General features: G+C 37.0%; 1 protein-coding gene and 1 long non-coding RNA gene across 2 annotated transcripts; both read left to right on the top strand.

Moving 5' to 3' along the window:
* The first annotated feature begins 2,280 nt into the window (after positions 1-2,280).
* On the top strand, positions 2,281-3,345 carry LOC141354888 (sialoadhesin-like). Its single transcript, XM_073860064.1, has 3 exons — positions 2,281-2,326; positions 2,634-2,996; positions 3,074-3,345. Exons 1-3 carry the CDS (start codon positions 2,281-2,283, stop codon positions 3,343-3,345), a joined length of 681 nt encoding a protein of 226 aa, XP_073716165.1.
* Positions 3,346-4,106: 761 nt separating this feature from the next.
* LOC129443854 (uncharacterized) lies at positions 4,107-16,774 on the top strand. Its single transcript, XR_008644228.2, has 3 exons — positions 4,107-4,168; positions 4,269-4,346; positions 16,195-16,774. It is a non-coding gene; the product is annotated as an uncharacterized lncRNA (long non-coding RNA).
* The last annotated feature ends 222 nt before the right edge of the window (positions 16,775-16,996 follow it).

Genomic DNA, 16,996 nt, shown 5'->3' with positions numbered 1-16,996 from the left:
TAATAAATAGCAAGGGATTAATTATGCACACAACCAAAGAAAATGCTGTGAATGGACTCATTGTTTAGAGTAGGACGTAAGATAAAATATGGTGTATCATTTGTGTTTGTCATACTTGAAAAATATGAAGTATGTGAATATTAAATCATATAAATTTTGTGTGGGGGTGATAGTGTAAATTAATTGTAAATAACTTTCTTACAGTAAAACATATCTCAACGTGATGCATATCTGCAGAAAGTAGAGAGTCTAAGCTTTCAAACAGTATCTCATATGTGGTACTGGGTCCATGACAGACCATTAAAAATTAAAGAAATATTTTATATTAAGTCAAAATAAGATAATTCTGGACCCGGTACAAGGTCCACAGAGTCAAACAAGTTAAAATGCAAATGAGCAGATGAAGTGCAAACACTGATCACAATGATGGTGGTTTGTTGCAATTGAAACTCAATTGTGCTGTGAATTATTTTCTCTCTCTCTCTATGGCTGAATCCGAAACCGCATACTGCCATACTATGTAGTAGGCAAAAAGCAGTAGGCAAACAAATAGTATGTCCGAAACATCAGTATACGTAAAAAGGTAGGCGAGAATTACTGGGATTTTGGACTATTTCTCACGAGATTCAGAGGCACGTGTACTTAAGTATCATCCGAAACAGCATACTTTCCTAAAATATAGTACGTGAACAGATCTAGTATGTCCGAATCCTCAGTATTCATTAAATCAGTAGGTCGAAAAATCCAAAGTTACCAGGGTCAGATTTAGATAAGAGAAGAAAGCATGGATGACACAATGGATAAAGGCGCAGCAGGTCCATCCCGGGAATGTTCCAACCCGTGGCTCCACCTCGCCAGACTATTTCAATTTTCTGAACAAGTTAATGAGAGTTTTCGCTTCAAGTGTTTGCTGTGTTAACCAAAACTTCATCACCGCCTACAAAAATTCAACCTCGAGCGGCAGGGATCACTGGTGAGCCCGAATTATTGTTGTTCACAATTAATTACTCTTCAAAACATCACACTACTTGATCTGGACAAACTCAGCATCACAAGAAAGGTTTAAGACTCCAGCTTCAATATTTGAGCACTGTTTAGGATTAAACTGGTTTGCAGTGACATTAATTTCTTAATTTTAGCCAGGAGTGCAAAATAATTAATCTGTAATCTTTGTTATTTTGAACAGAAATCATCACTAATAAAACATTCATTTTCGTCTTCTCCAGTTTATTTGTGTTCAAATACATAAAATATACAGAATCTGCCAGTACTATTAGTTCAATGTTGTGCATATTTGGAGAAATAATTATTAATTATCAAGTTAGTAAAATATTTAGTCATACAGAATAAGATTTATATAAATTTTCCACTGAATTATGCGATCTGAAGAGCTCAAACAGCAAACGGAGCGAGATGTGTGTCTCCTCTTCCTGATTTTGCATCAGATTTGACCTCAGAGCTCTATCATTTGCTGTACAGCTGTAAATCATCTCACGTGGTTCAATGTGCACTGTGGCAGTAGTAATGCAATATTTAGAAAATGTACTCTTGATACGCAATTGTTTTTAAAAACAAGTACGTCAGTACTTTTACTTAAGTAGACATCTGACTGTAGTACTTTTACTTGTACTTGAGTAAAATTTAGCCAGGGGTATCTGTACTTTTACTCAAGTAATAAAGATGTGTACTCTGTCCGCCTCTGATTATTTTGTATATGGATATCAGGATCTGTTTTGTTTGCTCTAGTGGTTTGATTTGTTGCTGTTCTCACATGTTAGCACTTACATGGTTGCAAAGAAAAAAGTACAAATAATTCTGCAATGAGGTAACTTTAACTTCTTATAAAACTACAAAAGTTAAACAATCCTGTGCTGTCTTCAGAAAAACCTGATTATTTTGCTTTAAGATGTTTCAGATTGGTGCTTCCTTGTTGCTGGAGGAGGGAAGAACATGTGTGCATTTGAAGAGATAACAAACTATTAACCACAGAGTCAGTTTAAAGTCAGTCTGCTATTATGGTCAAGCATTCAGTTCCTAAAGATCAGACAGACTGAACACGCACGGTAAGACCAATCTACACAAATAAATAAAAATTGCTGGAATTGAAGTTTATATAGCAAATGACATGAAAACATTATAGAGAAGCATTTGTTTATGTCATAAACTGATAAATTAATTATTTCAAATTAATCTGATAGATATACTGTAAGTAATGTATAACCATTTTTAGAGGGAAGAACACATAGTATACTGATTTGGTTGATGATGATGTCAGTCAGAATGGCTCCTCCTCCTCTTCCTCTGATAGTTCTGCTCATAGTTCATAGTAAGTAACTAATGCTACATCATTACATGTAATACTCTCTTGCGACTTTTATAAATTGTGTAATTGTTTTTTTTTTCATAAATGTCATTGTTTGACGGTGTAGTTTGTACTGATGTTGTGTTGTTCCGCTTTCACGTGCGATTCTGTTTATTTTTTCACACCCTCCATTAACCCTTAAGACAAACTGCACACACATAAGATTCTCAAAGATGATGTTTTCTGCCATGAGCTGTTGTTTTATTTAGAAGTTTATCATGCATTTGTGTTGAAGGACCCTGTGAAAAAATTAATGAATTGTGTGTTTCAGGAGTTTATAGTGCTGATGATGAGTGGAGTGTGAATTACAGCTCTTCATCCATCTGTGCAGTAAAGGGTTCAACAGTGATAATAAACTGCACTTATAAATACCCTACAGAACATCAGATCACGAAAATGTTCTGGACCAGAAGACTAATTGGAGAAGGTATAGAGCCTTCAGATCTGTCTAAGGACTCTGAATACAGTGAGAGGATTCAGTATCTGGGAGATAAACATCACGTCTGCACCATGAGACTGACTGATGTGAGACAGACAGATTCACACGAATACTATTTCAGATTCATCACTTATAATCTTGATGGGAAATGGATTGGAAAACCTGGAGTGACTCTGAATATCACACTAATAACAGGTAAGTGAATTACTCACTGATGATAATAATGTGTGTTGAATGACATGTAGATATCTATATCTGTGTTGTGTTGTCAGATCTTCAGTTGGAGTCTTCAGGTGAGAGAGTGATAGAGGGACATTCAGTGACTCTTACATGTAAAAGCAGATGCAGTCTGACTGACAGATCAACATTCATCTGGTTTAAAAACACACAGTCATTAAGTGAGAGAACAGACAGAAACAATCAACTCATCCTGCAGTCAGTAAGAAGAGAGGATACAGGCAACTATAGCTGTGCTGTACAGGGAAACAATCTCACATCACCTCATCGATTTCTCAACATTATGTGTAAGATATTTTTTAAATAAATTGCGATTCGGATTGTGTGGTAGTTTTGCCTATAAATTATTTACAGTGTGTAGTATTTTATATCTTGATACAACTTTTAAAACACATGCACTTAATATTATTATGTATGCCCCAAAACAAACTCATGTGGTGGTGAATCCATCTGGTGAAATAATGGAGGGTGATTCAGTGAATCTGAGCTGCAGCAGTGATGCAAATCCACCTGTTCAAAACTACAGCTGGTTTAAGGGAGAAGAGTTTTTAGGATCTGGAAGCACCTACATCATCTCACACATCAGCTCTGACCATAGTGGAGAATACAAGTGCAAGTCCAGCAATAACTTGGGATGACATTTTCTGATTCTGTGATTTTAAATGTCATTTGTGAGTTTTACAACTTTGACAGGCACATTTCTTTTTCCTTAGCGCTACTTGATGATTAAATTTAACTTCTCTTTTATTTGTTTCTTCAGCTGTCACGTCTGTCTCTTTCCCTTTAGCTTTTAGAGTTGGACTTGGTGTTGGAGTCTGTGGAGCATCAGCTACTTTAATTGTTGGGATGTTTATTTGGTAAGAAATTTCATTAGTAAGAAGTCTCATTTTCTGTGCTTTACTGTCATATAAAAGTGCTTTCACTTTTTTCTCACTTTTGTATAAGGTTCTTAATCTATACACTTAGAAGATCAGGGTGTCTGTATCACTAAATCCCATATTATAAACTTCAGAAGAAAAGCTGTCTGAGGAATCTAAACAGTCAAATCACATTTACACATGATGCTGATGATTCTGTTTTCTATTGACAGCAGAAGAAAGAGTTTAAGAAGAAAAACTTCTAAACCGGAGGTAACAATAAAAACATTAAATCATTTTCAAATACTTTTAGACAATTAAACTGTCAGTCGCTTGTTTGGTCTTATAAGATTTTCTCTTTGTTTCATTACAGAATGATGATGCCAATAATGAAACATACACAGCCCTTGAACTCAAGAGCAGATCATCTGATCTGTATGATACACTTACAGTAAGTTTAATTCTATTCAATTAGGGCTCAGTCACACCAAAAGCGTTTATGGCAGTTGCAGGCGCCTTTTTTGAATGATATTCTATGGGCAGGGCGCGTTTACGCGCTGTTTATGCGCGCCGAGCGCCTTGCGGTTTTCTGCCGCCTGCCGCGCACGTGTTTTTGAAGGAGCGCTGAGAGCGGAGAAGCGCCTGACGTCATTCGCGTCTTCCATTGTCCAATCGAATGAGGGGAGAGGCGGGCCTTACATTGTGGTGAGGGAAGTTTACAGTTGCTTTGAAGAACCGGACTCCACTCGCTCACTCTCTCCTGCGTGTTTGTGCACCTCTCACCCTCAAACAAGGTCAGAGCAAGCGTCCTCTTTTTAAAGTGTCGGCTAATATGATAGTTAACAGCAAAAGAGCGCTCACGCTTCAATATTTGATTGACAAGACAGCTGACTCGGTGGTTGCTTAGCAATATGAAAAGCCGCGTCGCACTGCTCTTTTTTAAAAAAGGCAGTGCGTCGCGCCTTGCGTTTGCAAGCGTTTAAAGCGCTTTTGGTGTGACTGGCCCCTTACCCAGCTAGAAATAAAAAGTTCTAAGAATTCCCTGAAAGTTCCAAAATGTTCCCAAAAACATTCTGCCAACGTTAAAAGTGTCCGGGTTTTTTTAAGTTCTACCAGAAAGACTCGAAGATAGGTTAAGACTTGATATATGAGTTTATTTAACAGTAGTTAGCAACCAAGGTTAGAATGTAACACAGTATAGTTCTTTGGCGTAGGCCCCGACCATAGTTCAAATCCGGGGGTCACGGATTCTTGCGGTTCCTGTCTGAAGATGAAGACAGGCCAGAATCTAATCCCCCTTGAGTATGGACGGAACCGACCTGGTGATGGTGGTAGGGAGGGTGGGTTTGTAAATGCTGGCATCAGTATCTGCGAACGCAAAGACAGGTGAGTACGAGGCTTATATACTCTCAGTATCAGGGGTGATTGATTGCGCCTTGTGAAATGAATGACGTAACATTCAAGTTTCCTGGTAGAACTTGCGCAACGCTACGCTAAAGCTATCATTTCTACCAGAAAGACTCGAAGATAGGTTAAGACTTGATATATGAGTTGATTTAACAGTAGTTAGCAACCAAGGTTAGAATGTAACACAGTATAGTTCTTTGGCGTAGGCCCCGACCATAGTTCAAATCCGGGGGTCACGGATTCTTGCGGTTCCTGTCTGAAGATGAAGACAGGCCAGAATCTAATCCCCAAAAATTGATCGCTATGGTCGGTACCCACCAGTGTTTCTTTGAGGTTCCTGAAACAGATAAGAGAAATGGTTATCTACTGACATTGAAGGATGCCATAAGAGGCCATGGGATTGCCGCTTAGGCCATAGAAGGCAGCGATATACCCCAGAGATATAGGCTGGAGAGATAGGCCGCATACCCAGCTAGAAATAAAAAGTTCCAAGAACGTTCCCTGAAAGCTCCCGAATGTTCCCAAAAACATTCTGCCAACGTTAAAAGCGGCTAGTTTTTTTTAAGTTCTAGGAACGTTTCTGTTGTCTGAACGTTAGAGTAATGTTACATTTTACCATTTTTAAAGGTTATGACAATGTCATGTTTTAATGTTCAAACAATGTTTAAAACAACAGCTGTTTATTATATTGACTTGTTTAATTGTTATGTAAATGATAGAGAAACATTGCATTTTATTATTTTATAAAACATTATTTCTATATGCAGTAAATATATTGCTGTAGAAAACTCAATTCACTTACTAGGTTTAGATGTTGATGTTTTGTTTCATTTTTAGTCACCATTATTGTGATTAGTGTTTGTTTTAGTTGGTCTCTTGACACTTGACTTTTTGCTTGCTAGTTTTTTCCTGGTTGTGTTAACTTTGTGTTAATGCACCACATTTGTTATGAACATGCCAAGTTAATAGTGTTATTCTGTGGTTGTTGGTACGGTAAAAATCATCACCTAATTCATTTACTAATCAAAACTTTATTTTCTGTCAAAAATGCAAACGAGATCCAGCACTTTCACAGCAGTTTCTCATTAAGGAGTTTTAGAAACTTTGGATAAAAATATCCGATGTACAATTGGGATGCACAAACATCAAGAACCAGACCACGAATCCCAACCATGGCGACAACCAAATGAAAAACTTCATGCTGCAATGCATGCTGGGTATTAACAAATTACAAACCTCATTCAGGACTCCCAGCATGCACTGCAGCATGGATAAATAAGGATTTTTTTTAACAATTTTAATTGTCACCATGGTTGAGGTTCGTGGTCTGATTCTTGATGTTTGGGCATCCCAATTATACAGCGGATATTTTTTGTCCAAAGTTTCTAAAACTCCTTAATGACAAACTGCTGTGAAAGAGTTGGATCTAATATACATTATTGGCAGAAAATAAACTTTTGATTAGTAAATGAACTAGGTGGTGATCTTTACCATTGTGTGCCAACAACCACAGAAACACACTAATAACTTTTCACAACAAATGTGGTGCATTACCACAAAGTTAACACAACCAGGAAAAAACTAGTAGGCAAAAAGTCAAGTGTCAAGAGACCAACTAAAACAAACACGAATCACAATAAGGGTGACTTAAAATGAAACATCAACATCTAAACCTAGTAAGTGAATTGAGTTTTCTACAGCAATATATTTACTGAACATTCAGAAATAATGTTTTCTAAAATAATAAAATGCAATGTTTCTCTATCATTTACATAACAATCAAACAAGTCAATATAATAAACAGCTGTTGTTTTAAACATTGTGTGAACATTAAAACATGTCATTGTCATAACGTTTAAAAATGGTAAAATGTAACATTACTCTAACGTTCAGACAACAGAAACGTTCCTAGAACTTAAAAAAACTGTCCGCTTTTAACGTTGGCAGAATGTTTTTGGGAACATTGGGAACTTTCAGGGAACGTTCTTAGAACTTTTTATTTCTAGCTGGGTAGGCCGTAGAAGGCAACGATATGCATAGTGGGAAAAGCCACATAGGCTTTAGAAGGCAACGATATGCCAGACAGAGATAGGCCGCACAGGCCACAGAAGGCAACGATATGCCTAGTGGGAAAAGGCCGCGTAGGCCTTTGGAAGGCAACGATATGCCAGAGAAATAGGCTGCGTAGGCCATAGCAGGCAGCGATATGCCAGATAGAGATAGGCCGCGTAGGCCGTAGAAGGCAACAATATGCCTAGTAGAAAAATGCCGCGTAGGCTTTTGAAGGCAACGATATGCCACACTGTAAAAAAAAATCTCGTAAAAAAACGGTTATTTTCTGGCAGCAGGGGCGCCAGAAAATTACTTTCAAATAACAGGGAAAAACTGTGACGTAAAAATACAGATTTTGACTGTATAATAACGAATGTACAAAAACATTTTTTTTGTGTATTTGTACAGCCTTTAAATGTGTAATGAATGATATTTACTTGTATAAAAACAGTCAAAACATCTATAAATACGGGTAAACGCGGCTACAATGCAGCCTTTTCATGTTTAATTAATGATATTTACTTGTATACAACAATAAAAAAACTATAAATACGGGTAAACGCTGCTATAATGCAGCCATTTCATGTTCAATTAATGATATTTACTTGTATACAACAATAAAAAAACTATAAATACGGGTAAACGCTGCTATAATGCAGCCATTTCATGTTCAATTAATGATATTTACTTGTAATACTTGCTTTTAAGCTAAATGCAAGACACAAAAATCACGCTTATCCAATCAGGAAGCACACGCAATTGCCTGGCATCCAGAACAAGCAAAGACCTTCCGGTCACATATCTATGTCTGTTACGGTGTAAGCGCTTCGCGCTTAGCAGATAATATACGCTGCATGCTCAGGGACCTTACTGATTAACATAAGCATCACAAAGACGGTGAGTGAAAAAAAAATACAGGGATTTAATAGCAGGATAAACTCTCCACACCAAAATCGACAGTAAAATGACAATAAATACAAAACATCAGTATAAATAAAGACAGAAAACATTACAAAATAGGAGCAGAGTGGGCTCATTTGCATAATGTTAATGACGCGCTTGCAGAGGTGCGTCAAATACGTCTCATTGCTCATGCTTTGAAATGAAACGTTTGGGATTATGCGTAATGTAGTATTGTATAACAACGTAATGTTCATGTTACTTTCAATAAAGATAAAAACAAGACTTATTTTAGTGATGTTGCGGTGGTAGGCTTAAGTAAACTATGGCATCAAAATGGTTCCTTACCCTAGCTGAAGAGAAAAAGAGAAAAGCAGAGGAAGAAAAACAACCTTATAGTAAAGTTATGTATAATATACCCAATAACAATAAACCGTCTTGCCTAAATGACTATCATCAAGTTGTCCTCAAATCAATAGTCATGAAGGTCTTGTGCCTTATTTCCAAAAGTAAAATTAACAAATGAGTAAACTTCACTTTACAGTTAATTTTTCATAATTGAAACTGTATTTTTATGATTACTTTGTTAAAATCATTTAGAATCTGTTTAAAAACTGATATTTTGTGTAGTACATTTATACAGAATTTCTTTGTAAAATCATGTTACACATTTTATTAAACAGTATATTCTTGTGATTTGAACACACGTTTTCTGTCATGTAAAAAACTGAGAAAACATTGTAAAATTAATTTCCCCAAACTGTAAATAAAATATGTTTTGGGCCCCTGTATTTTAACAGTGTTTTCATATGAAATAAAGGACATTTTCTATGAAATAAAGGACATTTTCTTTGAAAAAACGGAAAATCATGATTATTTACATTAACAGTTTTTTCCTGTAATTTTATATTACAAATCTAATTCCACAGTACATTTCTGTACTATTATCAAAACAATACTGTTTTCCACAAAAACAGAAAGAAACTGTAAAATATACACACTATTTCCCATAAAAATACAGACTTTTTTTACAGTGCAGACAGAGATAGGCCCCGTAGGCCATAGAAAGCAACGATATGCCTAATGAGAAAAGGCCGCGTAGACCTTTGAAAGGCAACGATATGCCAGAGTAAGAAATGATATAAATGGCAAAGGCCATGATTTAGCAAGGTTAAATACACCACCATCACCAGTAATTTGCTTAAACATACCTTGATTATTGCTTGCCATTATTGAATTGAATGTCATAGTGTTTTCCTGCATACAGTGAAATTAGGAGCGCGGCTCCTGATGAAGAGAGACAATTGATCTATACATGCTTTTATATTGTCATTATAAAAGTAGGGAGAAGATTAGATGGTTACAAACAAATCTGACTGATGCTAAAGAATGCACGGTGTCTGTCGTGTCTTGGGTTTCCCCAGTACTCTTTATTTGAAGTTCTGTAATGTCATCCATGACTGTAGTTCTTGTAGTTATTTGGTCCTTGTTCTAGATTGTTTCCCAGGTGTGTCTTGATATCTTGTTTACCCAATGTGAATATATACAGTCCTTGTGTTTCAGTTGTCCTTTGTCGATTATGTTAGCTGTCAATCACTTTTAAGTCCTGTATTCTGGTCTTCATTCTGGTTCTGCTTTGTGCCCTTTTGGTTTTAAGAAATAACCCATTGCCTTGTCTTGCTTGCTTCGCCATGACACACAGATGATTATATACAAGTCTCCGTTTACGATGTAAATTAAGACCCCCCAAAAACTGAGGCGCGGTACCAGTAGGGTTGTGCAGTTGATAGATGGACGTACTCCTAACGTAATAGCCTTCTAGATGAAAGTTTACAGCTTAAATTTTGACTAACCATAATAGCATGATTAAACGTAACAATTTTGTGCAAATAGTCTTACATGATATGCACTTAAGAAGTTCTGAATTATTTGTTGAATGAAGATCCTCCGCCACACTGGCAATCCAGAAACGATTGAAGTCCGCACCATACACGACCGCGGACGTGAAACGTGACAACTGCGTACGCACGGCAAGTGTGCATGGGCCAGTGCTAACGAAAGCTAATTTCTCGTACATGTAGCAATTATGCATGTTCAAATCCTTGCAGCCGTATGCAATTAGAGTTCCTGGAAGTCGATAAAGAGCCCTGATGGTAATGCAGGCACTGAAAATAAAGCACTTATAGAACTGCATGTCCGTAGTCTGTGTAAAAACATGTATATAGGTTTAAAATAGCTTGCCTCATGTATGCAGCCGCGCTGTTATAATGTTTTAAATCCTAGCAGCCGGTGTAATGTGGTTATATGGAAAGTTGATGCATGTTTCGCTATTTTCTTAAGGATGCAGAGTAAGTGGATTGTCCGCACCTAATTCCAGACAAAGTTCCTTGTAAAGTTCTCATTTAGAATTATAACTGCATGATTTTTGGCTTTCCCAGACGAAGATTTCCATCGTGAAACAGTCATCACGATTTCTATGATCGTGGCTCTTCGGTGGCACAGTGTCGTACGGTGGGAGAAGTTCAAAGATGGACGTTTTCCTGGTCTTGTGTCCAAGATAGCCTACAATAGTTTTCTGAAGCCCTTTTCACACAGATTTGCCGGAACATACACGGGACAGGCATCCTGGAATTTTACGGGACCGCTTGCTATTTTATTCATTCACACTGCCAAGTTTACACGGCATCTGATGGTCCCGGAAAGACACGTGACCTGTTGAAAGTCCCGCCCTCTCTTCTACGCAGTGTCTGAAGTTTGCATATTATTTATTATTCCTCTCTCCAGAAACAACTCGCGTGCATTTTTGTTTATGATAAGACTACAAAGGAGCGCGTGAACGCACAGTTCTATTCTGGTGAATGATCTCAGCTTCAGAATGGATATTTGACGAGCTCCCTGATTTCTGCTTTGATACAGTTTTCAGACATTTCTCATCGTGATTGTTTATATGCATTTAAAACCCGCATTTTGAGGAGCTGGACGATATATCTTGTTGGGATGACGTGCGGGTATTTTCGTTTATTATGGCTCAAATGAGCAAGTGGCGCGATATTCTTTTATGCTGCTGAATGATCTCAGTTTCAACGAAGTAAGTAAAAATCTAACTTACCTGATATCTGCTTCAGTCCAGTTTGCTGACATTTCTCGTCGTGAATGTTGTAAATCCCTCATTTTAAAGAGTTGAACCAACTTCATGTTGCCATGACACGCGCGTCCTCACTACGGCACGTGCGTCATTGTTTATGTGTCTCATTTATCATTTCCTGATAACTGCTTCAATCTAGTTTGCAACATTTCTCGTGGTGAATGTTTATATGCACGTTATCTCTCGTTATAAGGAGCTGAACCATAACTTGCGTTGTGATGATGACGCGCGCGTCCTCACTTCGACACGCCCTTTATGGCATTCTTGCGGCTTCTTGTTCACACAGAGGGTTACCCGTGTATCTTACTAGGTCCTCTTTCCGGCAACGATCCCAGAAGATTAACGGAACGAGTTTTTGTTCACACAGATGTTTGTCTGGCAATTTTACGGGTATTTTCTGGGACCAGAGGTCTGTGTGAATGGGGTTTGACAGTGTCAGAAAGTCAGCATGATCACCGCACAATGCGTTTGCTGCTACAATCTTGTCGGAGTGCAAAATCCTGTGGTGTATTCCAGGCTTTAAACAGAACATAGAAAGAAATTAGAAACAAGTTATTTCAGATGCATTCCAATTCTCCAGTCATGTTGGACGTCATTAAAACAGCATAAGACAATTGAAATTAAATAGTTGAAACACATAAGATAATCGAACACCACCATATTCAAACATAACACCACTTGAAGAAATATTTAGACATTATTTCCATTGGGTTCCATGTTAAAACAAGGAAATTGTGTTTGTATTCTGTGTTTATAGCTGGTGGCACCACCATTTCTGGCGAAACATACGTTGCCAACGTTTAACAGCACTTTAAATTGGAATTACGTGCTGTGATTTAAAAGCTAGCAGTCACATTACATCTTCAAACCAGTGTCCAGACATCCGCTGTAGCCTACCCATGCGCATGCTCTGGGTGCCTGCGTCGCAAACAAAGCACAATGCGATTAAATGGTTCAAACTGATGCAACCTGTCGTGTTCTTAAAGAAGCAAGGCGCGCGTTTTTCAACTGTGAGGTCTACTGCATAACAAACAAACTCAACATGAGGGTGTACAGGCTCAACTTTGTTGAGACATCCACAGAAAGCACACCGATCAAAACAACGCCAAGCCCTCAGGAATAACACCAATGCACGTTTTAATTGTATTAAATACACCACACAACCTCAGCTCCGTCTCCATATAGCGCTGTAAGACATAGTCATTGCCATCTTTGTAAAAGCATGTACTGTGCACTATCAGCCAATCCAGAATAATGAATAAGAGAGCTTACTTTAGGAATAGATAATCCAAATAAATAGATGGGATGTTCAACGCAACCGAGCTCGGATAAGAAGTTGACTGAGATCTGGAATAAAGTCTCATTTGAAAAGTACAGTTAAAAGTTGATGCATTCTCGTACTTTATACATGTGCATAAATAACTGAAGATCTTAAAGCACAAAGCTTTAGATGGAAACATTTATGCTGAACCCCGTGCTCAATAAAATTGACAATATGCATTACTGTTGCCAGACCACACACACACTTACGATTTGCTCAGCAACAAAAATGTGTGCTTGAAAACTTTACGCTGTATGACCAGGATTTATTCTCCAATAATATATTAATGGTGTGTCCTACCATAAGATTTAAAGTTCGTAAAATAGCGTATCCCCGTATCCTTAAAGTCTGTAATTAGGGTCAGGTGAGTGAAGATCTAACGTGAATATTTGCATTTGATATGAACAGTTTGCATGAATACTGTTAGGCATTAAGCAACTTGCATTGTAGTACCGTAGCAGGTATAGGATGTTGCAAGAACCTGTTACATGAATAAATAGTACCTTATATTATTGATGTTTTTAGGGAAACATTGAAAGGGACAGTTCAGATGAAGCTCGTATACTTTGCGCATTCCTTATTCCAATGAAACACACGAACATTAGGCCCCGTCATTTGCCTGTTTGCAGCGTGTCATGCATTGCATACACGCCGTATTTAATGTGTGAAATTTTCGCGAGCAATAGTCGTTCATCCAAGTCGATTCCATGTCTTTGCTTCACAAAACATTCGCGTACGGTTTAAAACCAGTGATAAGCGGAGCATTTGGTATTGTAGACGAAAGACAAAGATCCTGTGATGAAGGAGATAACAAGCTTCGGCATTCTTCCAAACCCGTGCAGGTGCGGCGCTTTGCCAATCAATGATGATTACTGACATCTGCTGCGGGCGTTCAGAGTGTGCGACAGTCAATATTAATATTACACTTTACAGATCATCCAAATGTTCCTGCACTGTTCATAAAAAGAAACGGCATGTGGTATCCTTTTCTGTGAACTGCAGGGTTACACACATAAGGAAGCTTGCAGACTTCCCTTTTTTAAGTCTTTAACCTTCTGTGAGAGCTCCTCGCGATGTTGCAGGTGAAACGAAACGAGATGAGAAAATCCCAGGAAACCAGTTCGAATGCCCGATAAAATCACTCAACATTTAAATCGGCGTGATTCGGGTAACTAACGCTTAGGTTAGCATTAGCATATTCACTGGACATCAAGCGTGTAAATGCTGGCATCAGTATCTGCGAACGCAAAGACAGGTGAGTACGAGGCTTATATACTCTCAGTATCAGGGGTGATTGATTGCGCCTTGTGAAATGAATGACGTAACATTCAAGTTTCCTGGTAGAACTTGCGCAACGCTACGCTAAAGCTATCATTTCTAGGAACGTTTCTGTTGTCTGAACGTTAGAGTAATGTTACATTTTACCATTTTTAAACGTTATGAAAATGTCATGTTTTAATGTTAACACAATGTTTAAAACAACAACTGTTTCTTAAATTGACTTGTTTAATTGTTATGTAAATGATAGAGAAACATTGCATTTTATTATTTTATAAAACATTATTTCTGAATGTTCAGTAAATATATTGCTGTAGAAAACACAATTCACTTATTAGGTTTAGATGTTGATGTTTTGTTTAATTTAAATTCACCCTTATTGTGATTAGTGTTTGTTTTAGTTGGGCTCTTGACCCTTGACTCATTGCTTGCTAGTTTTTTCCCTGGTTGTGTTATCTTTGTGTTAATGCACCACATTTGCTATGAACATGTAAAGTTAATAGTGTATTTCTGTGGTAGTTGGCATAATTTAAAGATCATCACCTAATTCATCCACCAATCAAAAGTTTATTTTCTGCCAATAATGTATATTAGATCCAGCTCTTTAACAGCAGTTTGTAATTAATGAGTTTTAGAAACTTTGGACAAAATATCCGCTGTATAACTGGGATGCACAAACATCAAGAATCAGAGTATGAATCTCAATCATGGTGACAATTAAATGAAAAACTTCATGCTGCAATGCATGCTGGGTATTAACAAATTACAAACCTCATTCAGGACTCCCAGCATGCACTGCAGCATGGATAAATAAGGATTTTTTTAACAATTTTATTTGTCACCATGGTTGAGACTCACAGTCTGATTCTTGATGTTTGTGCATCCCAATTATACAACGGATATTTTTGTCCAAAGTTTCTAAAACTCCTTAATGACAAACTGCTGTGAAAGAGCTGGATCTAATATACATTATTGGCAGAAAATAAACTTTTGATTAGTAAATGAATTAGGTGATGATCTTTAAATTATACCAACTACCACAGAAATACACTATTACCTTTACATGTTCATAACAAATGTGGTGCATTAACACAAAGATAACACAACCAGGGAAAAAACTAGCAAGCAATGAGTCAAGGGTCAAGAGCCCAACTAAAACAAACACTAATCACAATAAGGGTGACTTAAAATGAAACAAAACATCAACATCTAAACCTAATAAGTGAATTTTGTTTTCTACAGCAATATATTTACTGAACATTCAGAAATAATGTTTTATAAAATAATAAAATGCAATGTTTCTCTATCATTTATATAACAATTAAACAAGTCAATATAATAAACAGCTGTTGATTTAAACATTGTGTGAACATTAAAACATGACATTGTCATAACGTTTAAAGGGGTCATAGCGTGAAAATCAGACTTTTTCCATTTTTAAGTGCTATAATTGGGTCCCCAGTGCTTCTATCAACCGAGAAAATGTAATCAAGATTAACCCAGTAACTTGGTTTGGGTAAGCAATTTTCTGCAAGCGTGTGAAAAATTAGGTCGTTCAGATTTTGCCTGTTTTGTGAGGTAGGTAGTAAGGCGAATTACAATAATACCGCCCCCTTTATCTGCAATATCCAACCACAGCACTGCCATAGTGCAGAGAGAAAGAGAGAAAGGAGAAAGTACTTGACAGCACAATTGAGTTTCAATTACAACAAATCACCATCATTGTGATCAGTGTTTGCACTTCATCCGCTCATTTGCATTTTAAACGACACACCCAAAAACGGCTCACTTTTGCTCAGGCCTACAAATTATCAATTTTTACATGCTATAATAAATTATCTGTGGAGTATTTTGAGCTAAAACTTCACATACATACTCTGGGGACAGCAAAGATTTATTTTACATCTTAAAAATATGTCATAATATGACCCCTTTAAAAATGGTAAAATGTAACATTACTCTAACGTTCAGACAACAGAAACGTTCCTAGAACTTAAAAAAAACGGACACTTTTAACGTTGGCAGAATGTTTTTGGGAACATTTGGGAACTTTCAGGGAACGTTCTTAGAACTTTTTATTTCTAGCTGGGTAGTCTGTATGAGGAACAGAAACGCACTCATTTCATTTTATTTATACAGTATGGTCATTTTTTAAAACGTTTTTGATAATCTGTCTTTGTCTTAATGTTTCTGCAGCTCAACAGATAAATGCTGAAGTAAGAGGCGGAGCACAAAGAAACAAATTCTTTCATCTTTGATGATTGACAGAAATCTAAACAATAAAGACACATGATCATTTTTTTTTTATTTGAAACGTTTAACATAATTGTATTGCCTTTACAGCTCATGAGTCATTAAAATATAACCAAAAGTTCATACAGTAGATAATATATAAGACATATTGATTGTAAAGCTACAGTTGAGATCTTTTTGACTCTCCTGGATTTTTTTAAAGTGACACATTTTGAGCAATAACCTTAAACCACCAGCAGAGGTCACAAGACTCTCATAAATGTTGTTGTGATATCTATGTTCCCCAGGTATCACGTATACTTATCAAATGTATATTAAAGGCCTTGAGAGTCAAGTAAAATGTAAGAAGTCTGTCAGAGAGTTTGATTGCTCTTCTGTAATGATTAATGTAAAATCAGCTGATCATTATAACAAAATAAGCCCAGACAGGTTCATCAAGACTCAGACAGAGCCGAGAAATATAAACTTGTGTTTGTAGCGACATCTTGTGGTTTGTAGGTGAAGCTGCCGACTCTGATTACAATGACTTCCTTTAGCTTACATTTTACAAATGCAGTTTTGATTCTGTTATATGTGTCTGGATCTGTTCTATTTGCTCTGATTGTTTGATTTGCTGCTGTTCTCATTAGCATTTACTTGTTTTAGTTTGGGACAAACTGATGGCAAAGAAGGAAAAATAAACATGCAATACAATAACTTTCACTTTTTGGAAACCTACAAAAATTGTTAAACAGACGTATGCTTT

Source organism: Misgurnus anguillicaudatus, chromosome 3, assembly GCF_027580225.2.
Source record: "Misgurnus anguillicaudatus chromosome 3, ASM2758022v2, whole genome shotgun sequence".
Classification (NCBI taxonomy): Eukaryota; Metazoa; Chordata; class Actinopteri; order Cypriniformes; family Cobitidae; genus Misgurnus; species Misgurnus anguillicaudatus.
The sequence above is the reverse complement of the archived record's forward strand: the minus strand, read 5'-3'. Positions and strand labels throughout refer to the sequence as shown.